Source organism: Vipera ursinii (assembly GCF_947247035.1).
Source record: "Vipera ursinii genome assembly, chromosome: 11".
NCBI classification, from domain to species: domain Eukaryota; kingdom Metazoa; phylum Chordata; class Lepidosauria; order Squamata; family Viperidae; genus Vipera; species Vipera ursinii.
Genome location: NC_139524.1, coordinates 19,046,812 through 19,061,449, shown reverse-complemented (window position 1 = coordinate 19,061,449; position 14,638 = coordinate 19,046,812). Strand labels below are relative to the sequence as shown.

Sequence of the window (14,638 nt, the reverse complement as noted above, 5' to 3'; positions counted from 1 at the left end):
TGCTGGTTTGCTTTACACCAGAGCTGCCCAAGCTTGGCAACTTTAAGACCTCGGGACTTCAATTCCCAGAATTCCCCATGTATTCTCACAAGTTTAACACATTACTACATCAGTTTTTAACCTGAACTATCAGCAATAACATCTAGATCCTAATTTACTAACCGCTTAAAAAAAGCTTTCAATACTTACTCCGTAGCTGATGCAGGCTAGCTGCTGGTATCCAAACTCACTTTCCAGATAGAGTCATTTACAATTAGAGGCTCCATTCAACCCTATCTGAATGTGCAACATTACTCTTAAGTATGAAACAGACCATTTCAGTTATTTCTAAGAGTTTTGAACACTTAGAACAACATTTCCAAGAGAGCTGCCTCTTCACACTCAAAACAACTGTTCTGACCTAGAAGTTGCCTGTTTTGAATTCAGAATGAAGTGTTTCCCATTCAGAGTGGCTTAATTCAAAACATTTTGCACCCTCCTAGTCAGCACGGAGATGATAAATGCAAATTTGGAAATGTCATTTTCAAAGTAATTGAAGCAAGAACAGCTTTTCCTGAAGTGGGCCAAAAGCATTTCTTATACTTGCTGTGTTAAGTTCCTTTTCAGTCTGAGAAATGATGACACAATTTCAACATCAACTTGGACCTAAATATTCATAATTGTTGAAGGGGTTCCGCCTTATTTCTCCAATTCGCTGTTCACAAGATTACAAAGAAGCCTTTTCATAACCAATGATTGTGACTCCGTGGGTCCTCAGTATTTAACAACCTTCCCACACTCTGTTGGAGACCATAGTTTATACAACGTAATCAGATAAAAAGGTACTGCTGTGTCCACATCCTAATTGGATCTTTTTTTATTGATGCAAGACAAATTACTTTCCTTATTAAGTAATAAAAATCCTAATGCAGAACTGCATTCCCACTTCTCCTAAAATGAAATCTGAAGAAGCTATTAAATAGGCAGATGTATTTCTTCCATTTCAAATGGGGAAAAAATCCAATAATTACAAAATGGCATAGATACTGAAAGTGTTTAGAAACGATGCTGTTAGAAAACTTAGCAAAACTGACACACAATACGTTCTTGGGCTGCGTTCGGAGTATACCGGTAGTCGCGTAGAACACTTCTCCTTTTAGATATACCAAGGCTGGTTGAACATAATTTTGATTTAATGGGATGGTCCATTAATAGAATACATAGAGCTAATTTGAGGGTCCCTACTTGAGATAATGGGAATGTAATGGAGCTTTACACATGCTAAGCTTTCAAATTAATTTCAGAATTGGGATGGAGTATGAAATGCCAAATACTTCCACAGCTTGGTACAAATAGGTGTTGACGTACTCACCCAGCATACTACTCCTTTTTGGGATAATAAATACGGTAGTATACAAAGCACAGAAAAAATATAACAAAGGGAGAAGAAAAGGAAATACAGCTAACACTACAAGAAGAGTCACATGGTTGAGTTAGGTGGCTACAGAAATTTGAATGATTGAATAATAATAACAATAATAATTTAATTTCTATACCGCCCTTCTCCCGAAGGACTCAGGGCAGTGTACAGGGAAAATACAGTAAAAATACAATGTACAAAAGTTAAAAAAGAATTAAATAATACAGCCTGAATGAATGAAGCCCATTCACTATACCTCTTCATAGCTTTCTATTGTTAAGATAATTCTTGCTTCCATCACTTCGCTGTCACTGTTCTGTTGGCCTCTGTTTATTTCATCCCTTGACTGGTGGAGCAGTGGGCTAATGCCTCCTTAAGTAACACCAGCTGCCTGCAATTAGTGCAGGTTCGAGTCCCACCAGGCTCAAGGTTGACTCAGCCTTCCATCCTTCCGTGGTAGGTAAAATGAGGACCCAGATTTTTGGGGGCAATAAGCTGACTTTGTAATAATGCCGCTTGGGGTGTGTGTGAAAGCCCTAACAAGCAGGCATATACATAGAATAAAGGCTATTGCTAAGCACATTGGTTTGTGCTTCTTAGATTGTAAGCCGCCCTGAGTCTTTGGAGAAGGGCGGGATATAAATGGGATTAAAATTAAAAAAAAATTGGGCTACATTTAATTGGCCTTTTAATAGAGATTTCTTTTTGAGTATCTGAACCACAGCGCTCTTTTCCAGATACAATGATGGAAGAAATTTGTAGGAATCTTCTAAGCTCTACAATGCTTAGAAACATTTTGACAATGAGAGCAAACCTATAAGAAGACAGTTAATCTGTCCTAGAGATAGACATGCAATTGTCCAGCGTGTTAAGAAAGCTGATCAATCAAGTTGTCAGATGGAGCACCCTTTAAAGCCAGGGTGAGGACACCACAAATGGAGCTTGAACCATAGGGGAAATGCTGTCTCGTAACCAAGGGGTCCTTTCCAATTTCACATTTGCTCTCCTTCTGGGTAAGGGGAAAGGCTGGAGACACGGACCATTTAAGTGATAGAGTCAACATTTTGAAATAGGGGTGATGGCATCATGGATTGACAGACACAGACTAAAAGCTTGCAATATGATCAAGACATTCTGTAAGGGGCATCATTTTAGGACCCTGGAAAGAGTCAGGAATAAAAGACTTGGGTCAACCAGCAAAGAGATTATCAGACATTATTAGCTTAGCAATCATCAGCTGGGCACAATATGTTCATCACATAGTAGGCAAAAGCTTGCTTGTTTGTGTGCAGGATGGAGTTAAATCTCTCTCTGCCTGTTTGGGAAGAGAAGGATGGGGGGGGGACAATGTTTCTCAGTTTGGGTCCATCCCTTTGGAACAAGCTACCATGGTGATCCAGATGTTGTTGTTTTTTTATGGCATCTAGGAGGGCTGTAAAACAGAGAAATTTTGTTGACGCTTAAATCTGGAAAGTTGCTGGGATTTGGGGCTGGCTTGTTTTTCGTGGTTTTAATTGTTGGTTTTTATGGTTCAATATAGTGGCATCCATAGGGAACCACAATGTTGTCCAAATGCTGATGTGTGCTTGGTGGCATCATCTCATCCACACAGCATTTCTGTAGTTGCATTCTGACCTCTGATGCAAGTATGCCAGTTGACGTAATTGTGCAATGTTGTGTTGGTATTTTGCCTCCCACTCTTGAGTCACTGAGATTGATTGATTGATAATAGGCTACGGTGTTGACTGTTAGCAAAGTCATACATTTTCTCCAGGGGGATTGTCTCCAAAATGGTCCTTCACATTATATCCGTTACCACTATAATTGAATCCATCCACTTGATGTTGGTCATTCTTTTTTTCTGTTTCCTTTCCCAGCACTACAGATTTCTCAAGAGACGGGGTCACCATGGATACCCATAATTTTATATGAAGATATTGCAAAAAAAAAAAAACCTAGGAGGCCATATGGAGTTGAAAGCACATGAATATAATAATTAATATATATTCTTTGATTTGGGACTCTTCACCTCTCCAATTGAGAAGAATCCCTCTGATACTATCTCTTCTCCACCATCTCTTTATTCATGGAAATGATGCACTATAAATTCATAAAAAAGGAAAGTCTGCTGCCAAACAACCTTCCACTTAGGAAACCACTATGCAAATTTCTCTGCAACTGAAGACATTTATTCTATCTAGCCCCTGCGCTTACATAAAATTCAAAACAACACAAGGCAAGGACACTTGAACCATGCACAGCTGAGGCATAAACATTACGAGCAGGGATGTAATTCTGTTGCATTAACTGCTTAATGGTGATCATAACTATCTCACGACATCTGGATATGCTGATCCTGTTGTTTTAGGAGCGAAAGGAAGCTTTATATTTCAACCCGTCATCCACAGCAATCTATCACATACCATCCATCCTCTAGGATTCTCGTCATTTTTCCCAGGCCTCCTTAATCACAGCTGACTCATTACTAAATGCTCCATTTACATGCATATAAAAATATCTTTGGGATTCATGATGCCTCCATACCTATTTCAGAATTGCAAACACCAGCAATTTAGTTTTCTGTTTTTGTCCAGACCTGATTATTTCTTTCATTTTATGCAAATTGCCCTTCTTTTGGCAGCAATTAGAATTAGCTTTTTCTCTTAGAAAGAAGGGAGAAAATAGGAGATGTCACAGAGATGCATGGAACTCTACACAGAAACGGGATCCTTCAAGAGGCTGAAAAGGTAGATTGGAGAACAAGTCAAACACTGCTGTGATGGTTACAGAAAGAAGAGAAGAGAAGAGAAGAGAAGAGAAGAGAAGAGAAGAGAAGAGAAGAGAAGAGAAGAGAAGAGAAGAGAAGAGAAGAGAAGAGAAGAGCAAGGTGGTTGGACTTGGTTAGAGGGGCGATAGGGACACCACTGGATGATCTGAAGGACCAGGTAAGGGACAGATCTTCATGGAGAAACAATGAGTGGTTGCTAAGAGTCAACAATGACTTGTTGGCCCATCACCCACCAATTAGGGCTTTACATCTTACAAAAGTTTGTTTAGTGACTACTTGAAGGTACAAAAGCACTGAAAAAAGTGACTTATGACCATTTTCCACACTTACAACTGTTGCGGCATCCCCATGGTCATGGGATCAAAATTCAGATGCTTGACAACTGACTCGTATTTATGACAGTTCCAGTATCCCGGGGTCACATGTTCCCCTTTTGCATCCTTCTGACAAGCAAAGTCAACGTGGCCATTGGTGAAGATCACAAGAAGGGATCCTGGCTCTCCTGACTGATTTCTGGATCTCCCCTTGGAATCTGGGAGGAAAAGGCTAGACTTTAGTCCGGCCCAAAATTGCTCATCTTACATTTTTCACTATGGATTAATTCCCTTCTTCACGCTAGTTGGGTAGCTGAAATATTCTACTAGTCAGCTACTGAAACTGCTTTTAATCTGTTTGAATAATATGATTACCTTAATGGCTCGGTGGCTGCTTTTCAAAATCTTTCCAAAAAAAACCCCAGCCCCAAATGCTTTATTTTTTTTAAAATAAAACTTAGTCCAAAGCCTTGATTTTCACTCCACCCTTAATTGCCTGATGGTGACTTTCAGTACTTAGCCAGATGGATAAATAAGTAACCCAGGTTGTAAAGGCTGGAGTGGCTTTGCTCCATTCCTACAATGGTTTTGTGGGTGGCTAATTAAGAAAGGTAACCCTAAAATTGAAGCAATGATTGGGGATCCTGAGGGCACATATTTGGCCTCACCGCAAAATTTGGGGCTTTGGATTCTGTCCACTGGGGGAGAATTTGACGGAGGATATCTTTTTTATTTATCTGTATAAGAATTTTATTAAGAGTATCATAGGATAAAATACAGATGAATATAAAGAGAGGAAAATAGAAGGGGGGGAAAGGTGTAGATAAAAAGGAAAGGAAAAAAATGTATAACTTTCCAAGTTTTCTCTGCACAATAAAGTACAAAATTCTTTAACCTCAAGTTTGTACTTTACCAGCTTAACGAATACTAGCCATTTCCCTAACAACAAATTATACTAATCTTAATTGCTGGTCTCTTAACTCCTCCAGTATCTATTTTCAGGTTGTCCTCGGCTTACAATCACAACGGAGCCCCAGATTTTATGCTGTTAAGTGAGACAACTGTTAAGTGGGTTTTGCCCCATTTTACGACCTTCCTTGCCACAGCTGTTTGAATCACTGCAGCCGTTAAGCTAGTAACACGGTCGTTAAGTGAATGCGTCTTACCCCATTGATTTGGCTTGTCAGAAGGTCACAAAAAGGGATCATGTGACCCCGGCGGGACACTGCGACCGTCATAAATAGAAGTCAGTTGCTAAGCGTCTGAATTTTGATCAAAGCACGTATTCTCCGATTTTCTTTCTTTCTTTCTTTCTTTCTTTCTTTCTTTCTTTCTTTCTTTCTTTCTTTCTTTCCTTCTTTCCTTCTTTCCTTCTTTTTTTTGCAGTGGCACCACTTCAGAGCAGGACGAGAGTTTGCCGCAGAACCGCACGATGGAAATTTTTCAAGGCCTTTGAAATCCTACAAGGCCTTTTCTTTGACTCCTGACTAGGAAGTGGAGCATGTCTGTAAAATGCTTTTTGATTGTGATGCCACCACCCCCTCCTTCCTCCCCTTCCCCGCAAAATAATAAAAGAACAAAGTGTGATTATCTGGAACTTCTCTCCTAAGCACTCCAAAGCTTCCTATTCTATTTTCTTCACACGAAACGCCTAGGAGCAAATTCTAAACAGGCGAAAAGTAGAAAGCGGAGTTCCTACGAAGCCGCCTTCAAAAGGCGAACAATTAAAAACCCAAGACCGGCTAGATTAAAATCTCTAAGGATGAGTGAAGTTAACAGAACCGGCTGGGGTTTGGGAAACAGGTTGCCAGTCTTTCAACTCTCACTTCGGAATGAGATTCCAAAGGTTGGCTTAGCAGCCTTGGGATCTGCTTCTGCGGGTTTAATTCTTTTCATCTTAATTTTTTTTAAAAAAAAATCTGATTTCTCTTTCATTCTTTTTAAAAGGGGCATTGTTTGCATCTGCAAAGATCTTTGCAATGATCTGCAAAGATAACCGGAAAATACATCCTGCTGCAACCAAAAAGATTAACTTGCATTTGTTTCCTGACCTGGCCTACCCCGAAGGGGTGTGCAGAGATCCACAGCCACAGAAGTCTCCTTGGACTTGAGAAACAGAGAAGGAAGCTCAGATTTTCTCCACCCCAATTTGTCGGGGTATAAGAGAGAACCAGTTTAGTGTAATGGTTAAAACATCAAGCTAGAAACCAGGTGATTTTGAGTTCTAGTCTTGCCTTGAGCAGAAATCAGGGTGACCTTGGTCCAGTCCCTCTCTCTCAGCCCCAGGAAGGAGGCAATGGCCAAGCACATAGGAAAAATCTTGCCGGGAAAAGTACAGCGACTTATCTAAGCAGTTGGACATGATTCAATGGAAATAAAACAAATAAAAGGGAAGGGAAGGGAAGGGAAGGGAAGGGAAGGGAAGGGAGGAAGGGAGGAAGGGAGGAAGGGAGGAAGGAAGGAAGGAAGGAAGGAAGGAAGGAAGGAAGGAAGGAAGGAAGGAAGGAAGGAAGGAAGGAAGGAAAACCCAACCAGGCTAACTGTACCTACCCCAATGAAATAGAATTCCAGTCAGTCCTCAAGGGTTTGTTTGCCAACTTCAAATAGCTGACGTGACATCCAATGGCGTGCTAAATAAATGAATAACAGCTGGCTCTGCCCATCCATTGCCACCACTGCGCCACATTGCAAGTCACCCCAAAGCTGAACGGCCTTCTAGGCATCGTAGCTCAGCTCTGCTCTCAACCAGCTGTCAAGATGCCTAAAAATTTAACAATTCGCTCTCGCATTTAACAATCAGCTCTTGCAAACCAGACCCAATATAGACCGGCAATATTTGATTAGGACCCACCCAATTGGCATAGAAGAGGATACAGATCTGATGAGTTCTAGGTGCATCATGACTACTGCCAATTCTCTTAACCCCAGACAGAGAAATTGGATGTTTGTCATGCTGCCTTTGTGGGTAGAGGAAGACAAGGCACTACACAAAGAAGGAAAGCTTACCACATCCATAATTTGTCGGAGACTAAGGCTGAAGGAGACGGTGAGCGGCTGAGAATCATTAGCCACTGGCCTTTCCAAGGGATTGTAATTCTTCAACAACTCTCGGTAAAGTTTTCGCTGGTACTCCCCTTGCAGGCTCACTGGAAGAGGAGAAAGGGCAATCGTCAAAGGGGTCAAAAGTCAGGATTGGCTGGAGCAACTCCTCAAACTGGCATCCCTCAACCAATTATTCTCAACTCTGGCAACATTAAGAGGGGTGGACTTCAACTCCCAGAATACCCCAGCCAGCACAGATGGAGTTCAACTTTGCAGACTGTGCAAACCTTTCAATTTGGGGAGAACCAACCTAGAACTAGGGAGAAATTTCCTGACAGTGAGAACAATTAACCAGTGGAACAGCTTGCCTCCAGAAGTTGTGAGTGCTCCAACACTGGAAGGTTTTAAGAAGAGACTAGACAGCCATTTGTCTGGGGTGGTATATGGTCTGCTGCTTCAGCAAGGGGTTGGACTAGAAGACCTCCAAGGTCCCTTCCAATTCTGTTCTTTTATTAATTAATCAGTGCAACGGCTTGCCTCCAGAAGTTGTGGGTGCTCCATCACTGGAGGTTTTTAAGAAGAGACTGGGCAGCCATTTGTCTGGAATGGCACTGAGCCTCCTGCTTGAGCAGGGGGTTGGACTAGAAGACCTCCAAGGTCCCTTCCAACACTGTCATTCTGTTATTCACTGTCTAGCCAGCATCTTTAGCAAGGAGGTATATTTTTCCCCTCAGCAGATACCAAACATCCTTCCTGGAGATCAGTCTATAAATCACGCAAGGATGTATCTAACCTTGCCTTGACTGCCCTCCCTTAAGCAAGGGGAAATAAGGGATAAATCTACCCACATCCAAGTGTTGCTCCAGATTTTCACATTGTATGCAAAGTTTCTCAGCAGTTTGAAGGCACAGAGAGAGCCTTATTTCTCTTCCTTGGGGAAAAAGAGATGAGACATATGGCAGAACAAGAGAAACATCTGCAGGCGTGAACTGTTTGGGAAACCTGCTCTGGGCTCGTATTTCACACGTACAGTTTAGGGATAAATGCGCCAACAGTCTTACTGGACGGGTTCACAGGTTACAGCTTCAGACCTGCAGCTGGAGACAGATGCTGAGGCTTCTCTGCAAAGGAGATTCTCTTTGATGGATGGGCCCAAGGAGGTGAGACAGGAAGAGAAAAAGAAACTTGCTAATGCAATGTTTCTCAACCTTGATCTGTGAACTTTAACTCCCAGAATTCCCCAGCCAGCCAAGCAAAGCTGGCTGGGGAATTCTGGGAGTTGAAGTCCATGCATCTTAAAGTTGACAAGGTCGAGGAACACTCTGTGTGTGTGTGTGTGTGTGTGTGTGTGTGTGTGTGTGTGTTTATGGGTAGGTGTGTTTTTTAAAAATAAATAGACTTGCTCAGCACATAACTCTCTGCTCAATGAAATAGTCATTCTTCTCTCAAATTTTATCTCTTCCTTCATCTCTCCTGGTCTATACCATCTGCAGTATTTATTCTCCATCTTCTTTCCAGGCAACTTTAAAACTCGTATTGAACCAACACCAGGTACCAAATAAACCTCTGTTGAGTGAGTTCTCTTGTCATGCTAAACCATCATGGTTTACCCACCACCCTGCTTACATTCAGCAATTAATTGAAAGGATGAAATGGGTGAGGCTCATCCAATTCAAAACATTATTGGCCAGTATACAAGGTTTAAAAAAAAGTAATACAGGTATGCCTACACTTACAATAGTTCATTTAGCGACCGTTCAAAGTTACAACAGCACTGAGAACAGCAACTTAGGACTGTTTTTCATACTTAACAACCATTGCGGTATCCCGTGATCCCATGATCAAAATTCAGATTCTTGACAACTGACTCATATTTATGATGGTTGCAGCATCTTGGGGGGGCACGTGATCCCCTTTTGCGACCTTCTGACAAGCAAAGTCATTGGGGAAGCTAGATTCACTTAACAGCTGTGTCACTAACTGAACAACTGAGATGCTTCACTTAACAACTGTGGCAAGAAAGGATGAAAAATGGGGTGAAATTCACTGAAGAAATGTCTCACTTAGCAACATAAATCTGAGGCTCCATTACGGTCGTAAGTCAGGACTATCTTTAAAACAACAGCAACAACAGCCCAACAATAAAGTGACACAGTTGACTTGGCAGTGTGCTAAATTGAAGCCAAACAAGCTACACTGAAGCTAGAAGCAATCATTTAAAAGCCACTTAAGGAGCTGAGAAGTGCAGAGGGTTGTTTGAATCACCACAAACACACTTCTCTCCCATCCTAAATGGGATGCTTTTTGTACATTTGAGTCAAAGAGAGTGAGAACCTGGGGAGAAAGCAAAATCCCCAACCAACACATCTATCTATCTATCTATCTATCTATCTATCTATCTATCTATCTATCATCTACCTACCTACCTACCTACCTACCTATCCATCCATCCATCCATCCATCCATCCATCCATCCATCCATCTATCTATCTATCTATCTATCATCTATCTATCTATCTATCTATCTATCTATCTATCTATCTATCTCTATTATCTCTCCACTATTTATTTATATAAGAGAGAGAGAGAGAGAGAGAGAGAGAGAGAGAGAGAGAGAGAGAGAGAGAGAAGATATATAGAAAGAAATTGTATATATATAAAAATGCAGGGGTACTAAAAACAGCTGCCAAAATGGAGCCAGATTAGCAGAAATTTAAAAAGAACACAAAGTACTTTTTCCCATCATAAAAACTTACTGGAAACTCTTTGCAAATCATTTCTGAAAATTGGCTTGATGGGGTACTTTAAAAAAAAAGCAATTCCTTTATTCTTTCTAATTAACTTAAGAGCCATAAGCCCAATGGTGTTTTTTGTTGTTGTTGTTTTTCTTTTTTGCAAGAGAACTCAGAAGCCCTGTGAGTTCAAAGCGACCTAGCATAAAACCAGAGCAGCTGGACTCTTGCTAACCATTTCCCCACCACTCCACCAGCCCCAGCTTTGCCTGTGAGTGAATTAAATTTAAGAATGTGGGGAGGAAAAGGGTTTAGCGAGCCTTCCAACACAGCCAGAGGGACTTGCCAAGTTTCACAGCACAGTTGCCTACCTCTTCCCCCCAGGCATTAGACCCACATTTTCCAGGCATGGTTACTTCCCCACTATTTTCAAATGGGGATGTCTGAGCACGTGGGTGCGATAGTATTAGGAAAACAACGCCTTTGAACGTTTGGAAGCTAGGCGTGTTTTCTTGAGATTATGCACACAGAGACTTCAAAAGCTAATCAACTCCAAGTTGAATTCAGTTTTCTGGATTTTGTACCCCTCTTGGCAGATCTCTGGAATGTCTGTGTTAAACTGCTTGTTGAATCAACTGCAGGTCACTGGATTCACACAACTTCAAGCAAGGTTGGCAAACCAGAGTGGCTGAGTATGTGCAGCAGGCTAAGATGAGAACCAACCAACCAACCACATGATGGCAACGTGGAAACTCCGTTAGAGGGTCCCCCAATGCTCGGTGGGGGGGGAGTTTGTGGGAAGGAAAGCCCTGCCGGAGAAAGTCGATTGGCACAAAACACTTTCTCTTGCGAGTTCCTTTCTTATCACCATGCCAATTTTAGGAGGTCGATCCCATTTTAGGAGGTCGATCCTCACGAAGGGCTGGGCTACCCGCCTCCCTGGCAACCCTACCTGAATAATGCACTTTGAGGTCCGCCCGAAGACCCTCCCTCCAAACGCTCAAGTCCTTAAACCGCCCCTTACAAAGATCAGGAAGGGGAAACGGGGCGCTCTGGACATGTTCAGAGGCTCTCTTTCCCCCTGCTCTGCCTCCTCCCTAGCCCTTGACGGGGGGTGGGGGGAAAGCGAGGCTGCGATCGCAGAGTCCCCGGCGAGCGAGCCCCCGAAGCCCACCACTCACCGCGCACGAGTCCTCCGGCCAGGATCAGCACCACGGACAGCTCCCGGAGCCCCATCGCGCCGAAGTTGGCGAGGCGCAAGGCCGGCGGGAGCGCTCGGGATGCCGCGCAACCGGGGAACACCCGCCCCCGCGCCGCGGGCTGGAGGGTCTCCTTCTTCTGCCGCCGCCGCCGCCGCCTCCTCCTCCTCCCTCCTCCTCCTCCGGAGCCTGCCGGAGCCAGACGCCGCCTGGCCCGCCTCTCTGCCTGGCTCCCTCCCTCGTCCGTCCGTCCGTCCGCCCACCTGCCCGCCGCCGCCGCCGCCGCTCGGCTAGGCTCCGCTCTGCCGTTCCCACGTGACGGGCTTCCCTCCTTCCCCGCGTCAGGAGCCGAGCGGCAGCCGCTGCAACTGCTGTTGCTGCTGCTGCTGCTGCCAGAGACTGCAGCTCCCGGACGGAGCCGGCTTTATGTATAGCGGCGGGACCCCCCTCTTCCTCCTCCTCCTCCTCCTCGCCCTCCTCCTCTTCCTCCTCGCCCTTCACCACCTCTTCCTCCTCCTCCTCCTCGCCTCCTCCTCCTCCTCCTCCTTCCCCTCCTCCTCCTCTTCCTCTTCCTCTTCCTCCTCGCCCTCCTCCTCCTCCTCCTCCACCACCTCCTCTTCCTCCTCCCCCTCTTCCTTCTCCTCCTCCTCCTCCCCGCCCCGCCTGGCTCAGCGGCGGGCCCAGCTTCGCTCCGTCCCGACCCGGAGAGCGCCAGCCAGGCGGCAGGAGGCGCCGATTCCCCCCCCCCCCGCCGCCGCCCCCGCTCGGGAGAAAGCGACGGGAGAGCAGGAAGCTGAAGGGCCAGGCTCCCTTGTAAGGAAGAGCCACGGAGGATCGGCTCTGGGTCGTCGGGAGGGGTGGGCTACACCCCTAAGCTTGGCCCCCGTTTTTTTTTTTAAAAAAAACCAAAACAAAACCAGGAAATCATGACAGCCTGATCCTCACTTTGCCCAAAGGGTTAATGTCTCACACACCCTTCCCCCAACCAAGCATGGACTTGTGCACCCTAGATCTCCCAGGACTCTCATATGCTGAGAGGCATTCTTGGCAGTTGGCATCAGGTGTTTCCCTCTTGGAGACAGCCAACAACGCATTGCAAGGGTTAATGTTATGCTTGTCTGCTTAAGGACAGCCTCTGCCATCCAATAGCTCTGAAGGACATAGGAGAAGCCTGCTGGATCTGATCAAAGGCTTCCTGAATCAGAAACTGGGAACCTGGTTTGCACACTCACTCATTCACACAAACCCAGAGAGAAACCAAAAAGCTCTCAAAAAAGGCAAGAATGACTTGTAGCAATGGATGTTCTCTGAGTATATGCAAGACCAGCCCAATTTAATTCAGTTCATTTGATCCAATCTGGATTTGGGAACCGATTCCAAAAAAGCTTTTTTTGCATGAACTTTGTGAACCCAAGCCCAGCTCTCTTCTGGATTCTAATTCCATGACAGATGTTGATGGCTTCATTCTTCACACCCAACTTCCTCTGTCCATAATACCCAAACACCAGCCGACATAGTTGCATTCTGTCTTTGCAGATTTAGGAGAATCCATTTAGACCTTCTGACAGATGTCTCATGATTTTGACCTTTGCCCTTTCAAAGCCATCCAAGTGTGTGTGTGTGTGTGTGTGTGTCATTTCTACTTCTGAAGGTGGCGAATGCTTCATAATGAACATGATGAATAATAAATGCAGGAAGAAGACCTTATTTTTCCTGGTCTGGTTTCGACTGTCAACCGGATGATCCCAACTCAGTTTGGTCCAGAGGTCAAAAGTGCTGGACTAAGAGCATGGAAAGCTGAGTTCTAGTCCTACCTTGAGCACCAAACCGGTTGGATGACTTTGGAACAGCCAGCCACTCTCTTTATCAGCCCTAGAAAATGTGTACTGGAAAACCTCCTCAGAAAATGAAGCCAAAACACCAGAAGTTCTGAACGCTCCAACACTGGAGGTTTTTTAAGAAGAAATTGGACAATCCTTTGTCTGAAATGGTATAGGGTTTCCTGCCAGAGCAAGGGTTTGGACTAGATGACCTCCAAGGTTCCTTCCAATTCTGCTATTCTGTTATTTATTCTAATCACCAGGCATCAGGATGACTCACTAACACAATAACAACAAATGCAGGTGGAAGTTTTTAAAAATGGACAGGACCTTCTCTTTCTCTTAAGGTCATGAATGATTAACAACACTTCATCTCCCCTCCCCCCCATTTTGGCCTTTATGTTTTGGGGGCCCCCACAAAGGACTAGTAACATTCTTAAGAGGGTCAGAACCATCAAAACACAGCTTTGTCTTGCCAACCCAAACACGTTTCTGCCCTTCATTTCTGTCCTTAACTATCAAAAAATGATCATCGCTGTTTGGTGCTTCGAAAAGAACATCTCCATCTAAAGTCCTATTAGATAATCCAAAGAGATGGCTTCATTTATACTTAAAATGTAGTCAGGCTTCAAGACCTGATGATTTCGGGCGCCAGGAAGCGTGCCCACCGACCGATTCCGAGGCATAGATCTTGCTTAAAGCAACTGTCAAGGCCAGGTTTGGGAAGCGAGCGGAATCTTTTATTCATTCAAATTAGCATCTGTGGGATATTTTACAGTTCACTAAGCTGCAACATAGAGCCACATTTCCAGTGAAACAATTAGGCTGTCATCCTTAAATCATAAATTCCAAGTAATTAGTGCTCAAAAACCAAGGAGAAAAGTTGTGATTGTTGACCGAAGCTTTTCTTGAGGTGTTCGTTGATTTAGCTAGCAGATAAAAGTTAAATGGGGGAGGGGGGAATCAATGTGCTACCCACAGCTGGGTTTAGAAGCAATTTTGGGGCATTCTTAGTCTTCTGCTTTCAAGTTTCTCTGAATCTTTTAAGAAGAGACTGGACAGCCATTTGTCTGAAATGGCATAGGGGGTTGGACTAGAAGACCTCCAAGGTCCCTTCCAACTCTGTTATTCTGTTCTACCTGACGGAAGAGAGCATCCCTGCAGTGATGTGAATATATGCACTCTGGCTTTGAGACAGATTGGTTGAGGTGCTTTGCTATCAGATGTGATTGTCACAGTTCCTTTGGCTCCCATTGGCTTAGCTGCAATGATGCCATGGACAGAATTAAGTGCTGGGTGGAGCAACTGCTGAATTGGGATCAATGAAGCTCATTCATTAAAGCC

The 14,638-nt window shown here is 44.1% G+C and overlaps 1 protein-coding gene across 1 annotated transcript in view; it reads right to left on the bottom strand.

Moving 5' to 3' along the window:
• The window catches only part of CHRFAM7A (CHRNA7 (exons 5-10) and FAM7A (exons A-E) fusion), a gene marked incomplete at its 5' end in the record, with an annotated part of 39,405 nt that extends 27,894 nt beyond the window's left edge, over nucleotides 1–11,511 (bottom strand). Inside the window, 2 exons of the mRNA XM_083371655.1 lie at nucleotides 7,508–7,647; nucleotides 11,457–11,511. Of these exons, the coding sequence (XP_083227781.1) occupies nucleotides 7,508–7,647; nucleotides 11,457–11,511 (195 nt within the window). The remainder of the gene's footprint in view (nucleotides 1–7,507; nucleotides 7,648–11,456) is intronic.
• Nucleotides 11,512–14,638: the final 3,127 nt, after the last annotated feature.